Source organism: Pan troglodytes, chromosome 1 (genome assembly GCF_028858775.2).
Source record: "Pan troglodytes isolate AG18354 chromosome 1, NHGRI_mPanTro3-v2.0_pri, whole genome shotgun sequence".
NCBI classification, from domain to species: Eukaryota; Metazoa; Chordata; class Mammalia; order Primates; family Hominidae; genus Pan; species Pan troglodytes.
In genome coordinates this window covers 183,762,682-183,777,395 of record NC_072398.2, presented here as the reverse complement: position 1 = coordinate 183,777,395, position 14,714 = coordinate 183,762,682, and the positions used below count along the sequence as shown (strand labels likewise).

Here is a 14,714-nt window from a genome sequence, read left to right as displayed (position 1 = left end):
CGTGGTAAAACCCCGTCTCTACTAAAAATACACACACACAAAAAAAAATTAGCCGGATGTGGTGGCATGCACCTGTAGTCCCAGCTACTCGGGAGGCTGAGGCACGAGAATTACTTGAACCCGGGAGGAGGAGATTGCAGGGAGCAGAGATTGCACCATTGCACTCCAGCCTGGGTGAGGGAGTAAGACTCCATCTCAAAAAAAATAAAAAAATAATGATACATGCAAGCATATGTTCATTGCAGCACTATTCACAGTAGCAAAGACATGGAATCAACCCAAATGCCCATAAATGATAGACTAGATAAGGAAAATATGGTACATATATACCATGGAATACTATGCAGACATAAAAAGGAATGAGATCATGTACTTTGCAGGGACATGGATGGAGCTGGAGGCCATTATCCACAGCAAAGTAACACAGGAACAGAAAACCAAACACTGCATACTCTCACTTAAAAGTGGGATCTTTTAAGTGAACAAAAAAGAGGGGAACAACATACAGTGGGGCCTGTTGGGGCAGGGGTGGGGGGAGCATCAGGATAAATAGCTAATGCATGCTGGGCTTAATATCTAGGTGATGGGTTGACAGTTGCAGCAAACCACCATGTTTTTACCTATGTAACAAACCTGTACATCCTGCACATGTAGCCTGGAACTTAAAATAAAATAAAATTAAAATTAAAAAGAAAACAGCACCACCACCATCAAGGAAAGCCTGTTCCCAACCTCCAATTCCAGCTCACTAGCTCAGCCTGTCTCATTCCCCTTTTTCTCTCTCCCCTCTCCTCCCTGCCCCTTTCCTCACTTTGCCCCCACCTGTCCTCACCATCCCACCCCATACCTCCAAGCTCACAGCTAGAACTGACCAAAGGCCCAGTTATTTATTTACAAAGTCCATGTCCAGAACTGTACCAGCCTCAGCGGTGTGGAATAAACTGGTGTGGCCAGGTCCATTGTGCTGATGCCTCAAGAGATCCAGGCTGGTACAGATGGGTCTGGCACATTCTGTACCTGCCAGCCAAGCAGAGCATCCAGCTTACTTCTCACTTGACTCCTTACATAACCCTCGTCAGGTACTCTCCATTCCTTGGGCTTAAATTCCATAGTGTAATATTAGTAAACCAGGCTAAATGATCCTAAGGATCTTGCTAGCTCTGACGCACCATGATCTTGCATCCAATTCAGTTATCTCTGTAATAAATAATCATAATAACAATAGTAATTTTCCAAATAGCTAACAGTTATTGTGTACTGTATGCTAAGCACTATTCTATGTATTTCATGTGAATGTTTAACATTCATAACACCACTTATCATGTAGACATCATTTACTGCCCTAATTTACAGTGAACTGGAGCTCCGAGAGTCACGTTGATTTAACCACAGTCCCAGGCTACCAAGTGTCCAAGCTGTGCTGCTTCCAAGCTGCCTGACCCAGACCTGAGCTCTTAACCTCTCAATGGGCATCCAAGTCGAAAGCAGAATCTCTGGCTCAAGTGCCGACTGCCCAGCTGTTTCAGAAATCCACCATGCACCCAACTGCTCCTCCAGGACTTCCCTACGGATGTGTTGCAGGCTCTGAAACGTCACACATCCACGCCGCATCCTCATCCCACACATGCTCCTGCTTGTCCCTGGCATCTGCCATTCTCAGTGCCATTCACTAGCCTATATGATGCCTTCGAATTAGAGGAAGTTACCCCTCCCTCCAGGGATACGGGCCCACACCTGGTCTCAGGGACCCTTTAGTGGAGGCACAGTCTATATAGCCCAGAGCAGTGCCCCTGATGCCATCGTCTTCCAATTTGCTCAGAGCAGACACTGGGATTCATCCTTAATATCTCTCTCTCTCTCTCTCTCTCTCTCTCTCTCTCTCTCTCTCTCTCTCTCTCTCTCTCTCTCTCTCTCTCTCTCGGAGGCCCCACTGCCCTTGCATTCCACAGGAAGTCCCAGTTGCTGGCATGACCTGAGAGGTTCCTGGGACCACGCCATGGAAATGCGTCCGGTCCCAGTGTGACGGGGAAGAGCCGCGCCTGAAGCTCAACTTCCGAGGCTCTGGTCAATCTACGCTTCCTTTAGAGCGTGCAGCCACCAGGTGGCAGCCGAGGCCACGGGCAGACAGAAAAGCTCCCGAAACTGAAGGACTGCCAGGCAGCAGAGTTCCGGAGGGCTCCCAGGACCTTCAACCAGAAAGAGACAGTGAGCATATGCGCATGTGTATGTCTGAGCCCGTGCACGGAGGAGGAGTATGAACAGACACCGCGGGACAGATGGCTGGAGTTTAGTCCCTTTCTTCGGGGCTCTTCACCACTCCTTGGGCTTCCCTTCTCCTGCCCAGCCCTGTCCTGGGTGCACAGAGAGGGAAGTCACTCCATTCCTGCCCTTGAGGAGCTCCCAGACCCAGGGCAGGAGCAGGATGCAGACAAGTAGACAGCACCCTGGGGTGGGTGGAGTGAGTGGGGCAGGTGGGGCGGGTGCAAAGAGAGGGAGGAGCAGGGGCTGAAGTTGCCCGGAGGAAGTGCTGAACCCAGGAGTGGGGAAAGGAGCATCTGGGAAGAAATGGCATCTACGCTGATCATGGAGGGCTTTCTGGCAAGTCTCAGGAGCAATAATAACACGGATGTCATATCTGTTTCCTCCCAGCAGCCCTGCAAGGAATGTACTATAGAGCCAATTTTACCGGCAAAGGAATGGAAGATCTGAAAGGCTAGGCGATCCCACAAGCAGCGAGGAGCAGGCTGGAATTTGAACCAATCGGCATGATTCCCAAGCTCAAGTTTTGGCCACCCCTGCACTGCCAGGGACAAAAAAAAAAAAAAAAAAAAAAAGAAACCTGGGAGGAGAGCCAAGCTAGGGAGTCAAGACCCTCCAGCCAGGTCTGGATGGGAGGCAGGTGCCTCCACCCTAGTCCCAGAGCAAGTTCTGCTGGCTTCAGCCACCTGACTTCCCTGTGAAGTTGGGCAGAGGCCAGAGCAGACTGTGTGTGATTCTGGCCCCAGCCCCAGCACCTCTACCCCCACCTTTACTACCCCTAGGCTGCGGGAAGAGGCTTTGCCCAGCAATAGTCCTGATCTAATGGATCCTTGAAGCACAATAAACAGATAGTATTTCTGCATATGTCACTCTGAGTATGACGGCAGTAATCTTGAAACTCCCCTTGACCACCTGGCACTCTGGAGACGGAACTCCACAGCCTGTTTTCAAAGCCAACTCCTGGCTGGAAGTTCCTCTTCAAGTCTAAATGAAGTAAGCAGTGCTGCAGTCTTCCCTCAACTGTGCAGTTGCTGGGTGGAGGCTTTTCTTTTCTGCCTGAGTTTGGGTATAACCTATAATGTAACCCTATGAAACTTACATGTTTTAGGTGGGAGAGGGGAAAACAAGGTGCAAGCCCTGTTCCAGGAAGAGCAAAAATGTCCTCAACAGTAAGAGGACATTCTGGGCTGAGAGCCAGGGCTTGAGGCAGCCTGCAATCCTGGCAGATAGCTGGTGGAAGGGACCACAGAGAGATGATACCACACACAGAAGTGAGACCAATGAGATCATGGGAACTGCCCGGCCAAGGGCTGACATCAAGGAAGCTTAGGAGGCAGGGGACAGCTGGGAAGGGGACAACCAAGAGAACCAGCTGGAAACTGAAAAGGGATGCAAGAGAGAAAGAGGAGGTGGGCACTGAGCTCAGGTGGAGGAGGAGAAAGGCAAACAGGAGAGAGAGAGGCAGAGGATGAGACAAAAACAGAGGTGGAGAGACTGAGAAACAGGGAGACAGAGATGGATGGAGGCTGGGAGAGACAAAGAGGAGACAGGCCTGGGCAGGAGAGGTCCTACGTGGGGAGAAAAGGTTGGGAAGAGAGCAGGGAAGAGAGCAGGAAAGAGAGAAGGAGCACAGGTGTCTGGAGGTTCCCACCAGGCCCAGCCCACCCCTCCTGCAGGCTGGGTCTCTCCCTTGTCTGCCAATCACGAAGCTCAGGATCCCCTCCCTCAGGGCTGGGGGTGGAGAGCTCGCCTCCAGCCCCGCCCTAGTCCAGAGGCTCCCCCTCCCCAGGCCCTGGGAGGCCGCCCCTGGGACTGGCTGTGCAGCGATAGATGGTGGGGGCCCAGCTGGTGCGTTATCAGCCTTCTCCAGGAGCGCGCCTGAGCCACTCCGTGGCTGCCAGTCTGAGATTAGGCCCCCGGAGGGTCATTAAGCGCCACCCTGGCCCGGGCCCAGCCTCCTTTCCCTCCCCGATCTGGCCAGGCTGGCAGGTGGGAATGAGCGATAAGGATTGGGGGTCTCAGCGGTTCTGGGGCCGGCAGCTCCCTGCTCCCAGCAGCCCCCTCTGGATCAGGGCAGGAACATGGGGTGAGGGTGAAGGGCTGTAAGGTCAGTGCCGGCCCAGCCCCTGCAGGAGCCCCTAGGGTTCCCACTCTCCTAGATCTGCCCATATTGAGCAAGACAGAATGAGAAGGGGGCCAAGGAGGCTCTTGGAGAGGCCTCAGACAGCTGCTGGGGAGCAAGGTGAGCCCAGGCAGAAGCAGGCTTCTCCTGGCAAAACCTCACAGGTGTGAGGGGCTGGGATTCACTTGCTGCAGGGAGACAGGGATGGTGACTCTGCCTTCTGGCCCTGGCAGGCTGGTGGAGTGACCTGACTCGAACCCACTCCCACCCCCCAGGGACAACTGAGGGCAGAGCTGGGAGGAAATGTGGCCTCGTGCAAGGAGAATCGGATCCGGCAGTCGGAAGCTTCCCACCAGGAGACAGGAAAGGAAGAGGGGACTGTTTGTGCCTTAGCAGAGGCCTGACCCTCTAGGAACCTCTGTCTCTCCTTCAGTGAGTGGAGAAGCTGGGCTGGCTGCTGGCCTGGCTTTGCCCTCTGGTCTAATCAAGGAAGACTTCCCAGAAGAGGAGGAACCTTGGTTGGGTCAAGAAAAAACAATGGGCAGAGTTTAAACTGGCAGAGGTGGGGTGAAAAGGCATGAGTCACAGGCAGCCACGTAAGCAAAAGCCTAGAGTAGAAATCACAAGCCACAGTTCATTAAGCCGAAGCCCAGAGAGGGGAGGTGACTTGTCACAAGACACGCAGAAAGGCAAGGATAGGCCTGGAGCAAAGCTGCTGCTCCCCCACCCCCAGGCGTCTTCCCTCTGCTGCAGGCTGCATCCTAAACCCAATGAGGTGAGAAGAGATGACTCCCATTTAAGATGAGTCTTCCCCAGTGGTACTTGGTGAAGCCTTGGAATAGCAAAACAATGGCCATAACATAAAGCAAGGGGGCTGTGACAGGTTGAGACAAGTGGCAGAGGGAGACCTTTGGGACAAGGTGGACGGCCTCCTACCTTCTGGCCCCACTTCTCTGGATCTGGGAATTATCCTGGATGAGTCTCTCAGGTTATCACCCTGGACAGAGACAGAAGCTGTTCCCATAAGGCCAACAGTCACAGAGGTGAGGGGCCTCCAGGTTCAGCCAGCCAGGCAAGGCATGCCTCCCCTCTCCCCTGCTCCTACTAGGACCCAGTTTCCTGATCCTCCCTTCCCTACCCTGACTCCCACCCCAGGACTGGGCGTTGGGAGGGCAGGCATAGGCAAGGACTGGGCTCTCCTCCAGCTCTGCCGTGAGACTGGCCAAATCTTCCACGGAGAGAAAGCTCAGCTCAGAGAGGACAACAGCTTTCCCAAGTTCACACACAAGTTGCCAGAGGACCCAGGACTCAGATCTGGGCTTCCTGAGTCTCAACCCAAGACTGCTTCCTGACACTTCCTATGCCAAAGCCCAGCACGGAGGGGCTACCGGAGGGAGACAGAGCTAGATCTGTGTGAACCCACTGTGACACCTCCAGCACAGAGGCAGAGGGTGAGCGGCGCTGAGCAAGGAAAAGCCCAGAGTCTCAGGGATGAAGGATGCTTTGGGGGCGGGGACTTCCAAGAGGGGCGCTACCTGGAGCAAGGGTAGAGTGGGTGAGCTCTCTGGCCCATGGGCCTCTGACATCCTCTTCCTTCCCTACATACATGAAACTGATCAGCACTAGGGGAACCTAGCTCATATCAGGGTCTGCCCTGCCCTGCCCTGGGAAGCCTTGCCTGGCTGCTCTGGTTGAAGAAAGGGTTTGGCCTGAGGGGACAAGAACCAGCCCATTGGCAGAAATGGGCTCACCTGTCCTGGTCTCCCTGCCTCCCAGTTCTCCCAGGTGTCATCAGACACTCCCATTTGAGGGTGCTTCACTCTCAAACACCAGAAAGGCACCAACCCTCTCTTACCCTCACCCTGGCCACACACTCTCAGCCCCTCCCCAGCCTGGGCCCCCTCGGTCCCAGCTGCCCTGTGGGCACAGGGGCTTCCTGCATAATCCCCCAAAGCCACTACAACAGAGTAGGAAGGTGACTGTCATGATTCAGAAAGCAAGATGGGGACTCACTGGAAGCCTGAGGGGCGGTTGCTGAGCCTCAGCCCCAGAAATACAAAAAGTCTTTATTTCACAGAAATTAGGGCCATTTCCATAGTTATGGGGAAGGACGTGTGAGCAGGATGGGAGGTGCTCAGCTGACTGTCCTCTCCAGAAGGCTCTTCTGAGCTGAGCAGGAGACCCCAGGGCCACAGCCGAGCCCCAACCTAGACACGGTCTGAGCTCCAACCTTGGCTGGCCATACTTCAAGGGCGAGTAGGGCCGGCATGGGGCTGGAGGGAGTCAGCCCACTATTGCAGATTCCACACAAAGAAGGAGGGGGCTTGGGTGGTAGCACTGGGCATCCATCCCATGTGCCTGGGAGTCTTGGGGTTGGAGCCACAGAGAAGTTTACATCGGGGTGCTGCGGACCTTGCCTTCCTCCTCGGGCACATTCTCATTGGCATTCTCATACTCACTGGACCTGAAAGAAGAAGGCATGGGCCTGGTGGGTCATCGCTCCTCCCATTCTATCCCCTTCTCCCTGTCCCTTCCTGCACTTGTGACAGTAATAGCTTCCAGAATAAACACTTGACTCCCAGAAGGGGATTGTCATGACCACATCTGGGCTTATGCATCCGAGACTGGAGGCCTCTCAGCATCCCCTGCCTGACACCTATCTCCCTCCTCCTGTGGACTGCTGCATCACTTGGTCCTACTGAGCCCATCCCCCACCGAGCCCATCCCCCACCGACACCATGCTCCACTAAACCCATCCCCCACTGAGCTCCATCCCCAACTGAGTCCATCCCCCACTGAACCCATCCTCCATTAAACCCATCCCCCACTGAGTCCATCCCCCACTGAGTCCATCCCCTGCTGAGTCCATCCCCCACTAAGCCCATGCCCCACTGAGCTCCATCCCCCCCTAAACCCATCCCCCACCAAGCTCCATCCCCCACTAAACCCATTCCCACTGAACCCATCCCCCACTGAGCCCATCCCCCACTGAACCCATCCCCCACTGAACCCATCCCCCACTGAGCCCATCCCCCACTGAGTCCATCCCCCACTGAGTCCATCCCTCACTGAGTCCATCCCTTGCTGAGCCCATACCTGCTAAGTCCATCCCCCGCTGAGTCCATCCCCCACTGAGTCCATCCCCCACTGAGCTCCATCCCCCACTAAGCTCCATCCCCCACTAAACCCATCTCCCAACAAGCTCCATCCCCCACCAAGCTCCATCCCCCACCAAGCTCCATCCCCCACTAAACCCATCCCCCACTGAGCTCCATCCCCCACTGAGTCCATACCCCAGTGAACCCATCCCCCACTGAGCTGCATCCTCTACTGAGCCTTCCCCTCACTGAGTCCCTCACTCATTTGTTCCTTCCTCCATTGAATCCCTTGTCCCCATTGTACCCACTGCCCTATGAGTCCCCTCCCCTACACTGAACCCTACCCTCCCAAGTCTCCGTCCCCTTCTGCAGCCCTCGCCCCACACAGGGGCTGCATTTTCCCCACAGAGCCCTGCAATCCTCACAAAGCCCCCATTGCCTCACTAGCTTTTGCCCACATGAGTCTCCGTCCTCCCCAGCCACCTCCCCCCAGCAGCACCTGTCTTGAGATTCTCCTTAGGCCCTGGGAGCACAGACCGGGCAGCCCTGCCCCGCACCTCACCTGAAACTGGCCGCCATCGAAGAGTACCTTCCATCCGTTCCCACCAGGACTCCATCTGCCTTGTTTCCGACGGTCAGGATCATGTGCGCAGGCTCCCTGGGGATGGGACTCATCAGTGGGGCTCCTCAGTGGGGCCCCCCTCGTCCAAGCAGACCCTATTCTGGGTCCTGGTTCTCACAAGCCCGAAGGCTAGCAACTGCCCTTCCCAGAGCTGTGTGCAACAGGGCGTGTCAGCCGCGGCTACTGGCCCCACCCATGGGGTCTCACACTTTCTCCCCACTCCATAGTGGGGGGCCAAATATTTGCAAAAGACTTATCCTGAGTCCAAAGCCTCTCTCTGTCCCAGACGCCCTCAGTTCAGCCTCCACAGCAGGCCCTGCAGGATGCAGTGTCTGCCCCAAATTTCCCCAGCTTGTGCCTTGGGCAGTGGGCACAGATGTGGTTGGTGGCCCTTCAGGCAGAGCTGGGGCAGGTGGAGAAAGTCTATCTGAAGGGCATTCAACAACAACCTCCTCGTCTCTTACTCAAGTTTAAACCCCCTGCAGTGTGGGCTCTCCCTGAAGCCTCCCAGAAGCTGCTCTCATGAGGGTCACAGGGACCCAAACACCTGCTCATTTCCTTAGACATCCCACAGGCACCCCAGACTTAATATGTCTCCAATTAAACTTAGCAGTTGCCCCTATGTCTGCTCATCCTCCTGTGTTCTGGGCCTCAGTGAGTGATCCGCCATGAGAAACTTAGATGCCATTCCTGCCTTCCTCCCCTCGAGTCTGCTGCTGTCTGTGATGACCAACTCCCAGGGTGCCCACCTCCTAGACAGCGCTCAGACCTATCTCTTCACTTCATCCTCTCTGCCACCGCTACAGTCCAGATCCCCTCCTGACCTCATGCCCACCCCCTCACCACTCTCCAGGCCTACAGACTGGAGACTCTTCCACCGCCGCCGTGCATCTGCCACAAGGCAGCCAGAGTCATTCTGCTAAGGCTGTGTCTCATCCCGAAACTGGCTTAAAAACTTGCCACCGGAGGCAGGGCGTGGTGGCTCACGCCTGTAATCCCAGCACTTTGAGAGGCTGAGGCAGGCGGATCACGAGGTTGGGAGTTGGAGACCAGCCTGGCCAACAGAGTGAAACCTGTCTCTACTAAAAATACAAAAATTAGCCGGGCGTGGTGTCAGGCACCTGTATTCCCAGCTACTCAGGAGGCTGGGGCAGGAGAACCGCTTGAACCCGGGAGGCAGAGGTTGCAGTGAGCCGAGATAGAGCCATTGCACTCCAGCCTGGGCAACAAGAGCAAAACTCCATCTCCAAAAAAAAAAGAAAAAAAAAAAACTTGTCACAGGATTCCTGCTCACTTAGGTAAAGTCCAAAGCTCAGGTCATTGGTGTGCAAGAGCCTGGTTGGCCTGGGCCTGCCCACCTCACCAGCCTCATCTCAGGTGTCTCCATCCCTGTCTCCACCCACTGAGCCACTGGGGTTTCCTCAGCAACCCCGCATGGGGCTAGCACTCAAGCCACCAGGCCACCTTTGTGAGATCTGGGAAGAAATGCCTCTGGGAACAGAGGCAGCCTTGCCTGAGGGTCCTGACCTGGTGAGTGCAGAGTGAGCTGGATTTCAGCCCACCTGCCCTTCACCTGTGTGTGTCTGTCCCCAGCAGCCCTGGTGCCGTGCCCCTAACTCAGGACCTGGGTGTACCCTTCCCTCAACTGCAGCGCTCTTCCCACGCCACTCTATCCTGGTAGTGACTCCTCCTCGTTAGTCAGGTTTCGGGATAAATGTGCAATGGGGAAGCCTTCTCTGGCCACCCCGGACCAGGTCAGGCCCTGCAGTGTCCTCTGCGCTCTCCCTCAGCAGCAGCTCTTGAACTTCTGACAGCTCACTCCAGTCTGAGCCTGTGAGGGCAGGAGGTGTGTCTGTCCCATGCCCTCTCTGTACCACAGCTGACCCACCCGAAGGAGGGACCGCCCCTTCTAGAGGTCCTTACAGCCCCCATCACAGGCTGGGCCGCTATCCTGGCTCTGCGGAAACACTAAGACTCCAAGAAGAGAAGCCGTTTCCCCAAAACTCACAGGGAGTGGGCACCAGAGCTGTGGGGTCCACAGTGCCCAGGTCTGGGAGCCAGCAAGCCTAGGCTCTCATTCCCTCATTCCGACTGTCACCAACCCACCCCATGACCTTGAGCCTCAGTTTCCCTTCCACACAGGGGGAGGATTGGACACAGGGTTTCTGAGGCCCTTCTCACTGCTACTAGAGCAAGAGCAGTGGTCCTGGGCCCACCCTGCCTGCTCAGGGACCCTTGGGCAGCACTCACGGCTCCTCCTGGCACCAGAAGTGGTTGACTGCAAAGGCGATTGCAACGAGGACCAGGAACACGGCCACCGCGATGAGGCCCTGCATCCAGGGCTGAAGGTTCCCCAGGCCTAACAAAGGGAGAGGGGCTGTAGCAGATGGGGCCACAGTGGGGCTGCATGTGCAGGAGAGCGAGGGGCCTCACTCTTCAAGGACCCCACCTATGCTGAAGGCCCTCAGCCAGCTGCCAGGAGCAAGGAGACATTCTGGGGAGGCAGGGGTGGGATACGGCCCATCTGACCCACTTATGCATCTTAAGCTCCACCGAGCTTAGGAAAAGGAGGGAGCTGGAGGAACAACAGAGGCTCAGAGAGAAGGGAGTTGGAAGGAGTGAGAAGCCAAGGAGGGAAGAGCCTCAGTGCTGTATCTAGGCAGCCCAGAGCCTCTTTCCCTCCCCCAGGTGGGTCACATGCAGCCCCAGGGACCAAAGGGCAACCCCCTGGACAGCCGGCCTAGGCCTTGCAGCTGGGAGTGGCTCCCAGAAGGCTGAGGAGGACCCACAGCTGACAAGACTGGTCTGGGATCTAGAAGATCCTGTTCTGTAGCAAGACTTTTCTCTGATGGTAGGAAGGGTATGAGAGTGGGAGACTCTCAGGGCTGCTCAGCTGGGGAGATCTGGGGTTCCTGGGGTACCCAGAGAGAGGAGTGGACCAGGACATCTTTAGAAGGGCAGAACGGAGGGGTGAACTCTACTCTGGGTCTTGGGGACCAGGAAAGAAGCCTCAAAACCTGAGCTCCTTTTGATTCCCCCAGCTGGGTGCCCAGGGACTAGGGCCAGAGATTAGGTTGAGGCCCCAACCTGCACCCTTCTCTACTTTTTTTATTTTTTAATAGAGACAGGGTCTTACTATGTTGCCCAGGCTGGTCTCAAACTCCTGGGCTCAGGCGAGCCTCTGGCCTTGGCCTCCCAAAGTGCTGGGATTACAGGCATGAGCTACTGCACCAGGTCCCTTCTCTGCTTTTTGACCCTTGACACCAACACAGTCCCTCAAGATTTTCCTGAAGTCCCTGCCTTCAGGCCTCTGCTTCCCCAAAGGACTTTCCTCTTCCCCAGCATCACTGCACTCCATGAGCCTGCAGGAGCTCAGCCCTGTAGAGAAAAGACCCTCAGCGGGGAGAAGTCCCAGGACAAAACACAGGTCAGCAGGGGGCTTCAGAGGGGTCCTGCCTCCAGGCCAGAATATACCTGCATCCCTATATTTTGAGGGACCCAAGATGGACATGAGAAAACCTTCCTCTGGCTCACTCCTGCTCAAATGTCCTCCTTTGAGTCTACCAAAAGCTCTCCTGCTGCAGTGGAGGCCTGACCTCTTCTCCGAGCTGGCAAATATTGGGAAGGAGGAAGGAGGCTAGGAACTCTCTGGCCTGTAGTGAGGTCAGACCTCACTTATCTCCAGGGGAAGCAGAAGACACACAGTGTGATTACCCTCAGTTCCACACCTGCCAAAAAGCAGTATTTGGGAGTCATTGTTTCCCTAGGGGTTCAGACTGCTCCCTCAGGTCAGTGGTTGCTCAAGCATGGGGAGTTAGGGCTCAACCCTTGGAGGCCCCTCCCTGTTTCCTCCTAGACCCTGCAGCCAATTCCCTCCAGTCACCCCAGGGACCACAGTCCCTGCTCCTCCTCCCATGCACATACAGCAAGGGGCAGTGTCTGGGGCAGGAGAAAGATGGTCTGAACCCTGTCCTTTCTTGCCCTGCTCTGTGACTCAACCTCTCTGGTCTGCAGTTCCCCAGAGGGCTTCCAAGACCTGGGAGACAGAGTTGAAGCAGACACACATAAGAGCTTGGGGTGGGGGTGGGAGGGGAGCTCTGAAAGCATCTTTGCCAGTCCCCTCTGGACCAAGTCCCACCTGCAGAGTCCCCAGACTTTGGCTGCAGATGCAGCCTGACAGTGTAGAATGAAAGCCAGACCTTGGGTTAGTTGCTTCACCAGGTGCAAAGCCCTTCTACACCTCTGACCTGGCAGCAGCCCCGGGAGGTGGGCAGGGTGGGGTTTATTGTTCTCATTTTATAGGTGAGAAAACTGAGTCTCAGGAAGGGGCAGTGATTTGCTCAAGGTCACACATCCATTCAGGCAGAGCAGGACGAAGAGGTCAGATATTTGGGGGAGTCACACTGGGCACTGTTCTCTATCCAAGCCCAAGAGGCCGAGACAAAGCCCAAGTCTTTGAGGGGTGGCTTGGGCCCCACTCTCACCCTACTTGTACCCCCGGGCCCCCTGTACTCAGGACCCAGCCATCCCTTGGGCAATGCCTACTTTTGGGGCTTGGGCCTCAAATCCTGTTCCTCCCTGAGATCCTAGAACCAACTGCTGCCAGTTTTCACTCGTTAAAAACAAGTGACAGGCAGAGACTTGGTTCAGAGGTCTCTGCCTTGGGACGTTCTTTCAGCCAGCGCAGTCCCTGCTCCCCCTCCAAACTGTAAGTATCAAGGCCCTGGGGAGGGGAGCCAGAACACCACCTGTCCACCCCTGGGTCTCCCGTGCCCAGCCCTCTCCTCCTGAGCTACCTTGCTGACAGCTGGCAGGTGGCACTGCCGTGAGCAGGCCCAGAATGAGGAGGCTGAGGGCCGACATGGCTGCAGCAGCTCCTAGCCTTGCTTCTGGCCGCCGGTGTCTGGGCTCCTGGAGCTGCTGTGGGGTATATTGGTGTCCGCCTGAAATCAACCTGGGCTCAGTCTGGCCCTGGAGGAGAGGAGCTAGGAAGGAGGAAGGCGAGGGAGGGAGGAGACACTAAGACGGGCGTCTGAGAGAACGTGCCCTCCCTCCCATGGTAATGAGCTGCCAGGCCTGGCCTCCCCTGGCTGGTGCCCAGCTCACTTGCGCTGGCATTCGAGGTCATCTTCCAGGGGCCAGCTAAGGAGGTGGGTATGAGGAACAAGCAGATGTGGGAGAGTCCCAGGCTCACCTCCATGCCCTGAGCTCCCTTTTCCTGGCAGTGGGGCTGGATTCTAGGGAAAGGGGTGACACACAGTCGCTCCTGCCTTGACTGAGCCCAGTGGGCAGGGCTTCTTGGAAGGCTGACAGTGGGATTAAGAAATGTGCTGGCTGGCTCAGGAGCCTGGGGAAAACCCCAGAAGCCCAGAGAAGGCTCAAAGCTGCCAGACTCCGCCGAGAGCCTGGCCTATTTCCTGTTCTCCCCACCACCTGCCCCTGCCCCGCCAAGCTAAACTCTGGGACTCTAATGCTGGGACACACTACGGCTTCAGTGCCTTCCATGCCCTGGCCCAGCCCAGTAGCTTCCTAAATCCACCCCCTTCTGCAAAGATCTCAATAGAGGGCCTGAAGGTCCCAGTCCCCAGCTTTCACAGCCCATGCCCAGGCCCTGACCCAGCACAGCTAACCTAGTCCCAGTTCGGTTCTTCCTCTTGGCCCCAGATGTGGTCCCTGGAAACCGGGCAGGGCCTCAAAACAAGATACAGCCTTGGTCAGAGGCTTCAACACCCAACTTCAGATCCATCTCCACCCATGGCAGAGGAGAAAATGGGCAAACACAGCCTGCTGTGGGGGACAAAGGACGGACACCCCAGATGGCAAGGTGCGATCTGGGGCCCTGAAGCCCTGGGCCCGTCACCCTCATAGCCAAAAGCAGCATTGAGGAAGGCACACCTAGCCCCTGGAACAGGGAGGCCCTGGAGCCAGAGCCCTCGGAAGAGGCAAAAGCCTCCCCAGGATCACGTGGTGTCCACCTGGCCCTCCAGCTCAGGGAATGAGAATGGCCAGAGTTCCTGTGCAAGCCCCTGACCAAGGGTCATGCTGGTCTCCTTGCCCCACCCCCACCCCAGAAGTATGGGAAGCTGAGATGCTGACTCCTTAGAAAGGAGCGGGCCAACTGGAACAAAGTCTCATCAGAGATGGAAGGTCCCCAGGAGCCAGCACCTGAGCTGAAGGCATCTCCACAGCCTTTCTTCCCTGAAGCCACCAAACTCCTATTCATCAGGCCTCCTGGGCAACCCTTCCTATGGCAGGATGATTCTGCCTTCCTGCTCCAGCGGGAGCACTCAGACATCATGCCTCGGGCCTGCTTCCTCTGTGTGTGTGTGTGTGTGTGTGTGTGTGGTGTGTGTGGGTGGGTGTGTGTTCACATGCGTGTGCAGTCGGGCCCATTGCCATCCAAAGATGGAGTGTCTCAAGGTGATCTGGGAGAACTTTGCTTGGAGTTGAGTGATGCCTCCCAAACACGTATATCCTGGCCTCCCTCCCACACCCAACTTGGTGTCCTCAGAATCTTCTAACACAGACTGGAGTAAGCACTGTGCATGTTAATGAACAGCCAGAGAATCACTGATTGGAATGTAAGGAATGGGGCTGAATTTAACAAACATCT

The 14,714-nt window shown here is 56.0% G+C and overlaps 1 protein-coding gene across 1 annotated transcript; it reads right to left on the bottom strand.

The window, feature by feature from the left end:
- Positions 1-6,394: 6,394 nt before the first annotated feature.
- PDZK1IP1 (PDZK1 interacting protein 1) lies at positions 6,395-13,070 on the bottom strand. The gene is made up of 4 exons (XM_016962609.3): positions 12,898-13,070; positions 10,352-10,460; positions 8,042-8,137; positions 6,395-6,845 (listed from the first exon to the last, which is right to left on the bottom strand). Exons 1-4 carry the CDS (start codon positions 12,962-12,964, stop codon positions 6,773-6,775), a joined length of 345 nt encoding a protein of 114 aa, XP_016818098.1. The 5' UTR covers positions 12,965-13,070; the 3' UTR covers positions 6,395-6,772.
- Positions 13,071-14,714: the final 1,644 nt, after the last annotated feature.

Bases quoted from the DNA above. Each gene is read 5' to 3' on its own strand.
- PDZK1IP1 (XM_016962609.3), bottom strand. From the start codon at position 12,964: ATGTCGGCCCTCAGCCTCCTCATTCTGGGCCTGCTCACGGCAGTGCCA. The intron at 8,138-10,351 runs GTGAGTGCTGCC...TCCCATCCCCAG, and splicing joins TTCTGGTGCCAGGAGGAGCC to GGAGCCTGCGCACATGATCC. The intron at 6,846-8,041 runs GTGAGGTGCGGG...TTCTTCTTTCAG, and splicing joins TCGATGGCGGCCAGTTTCAG to GTCCAGTGAGTATGAGAATG.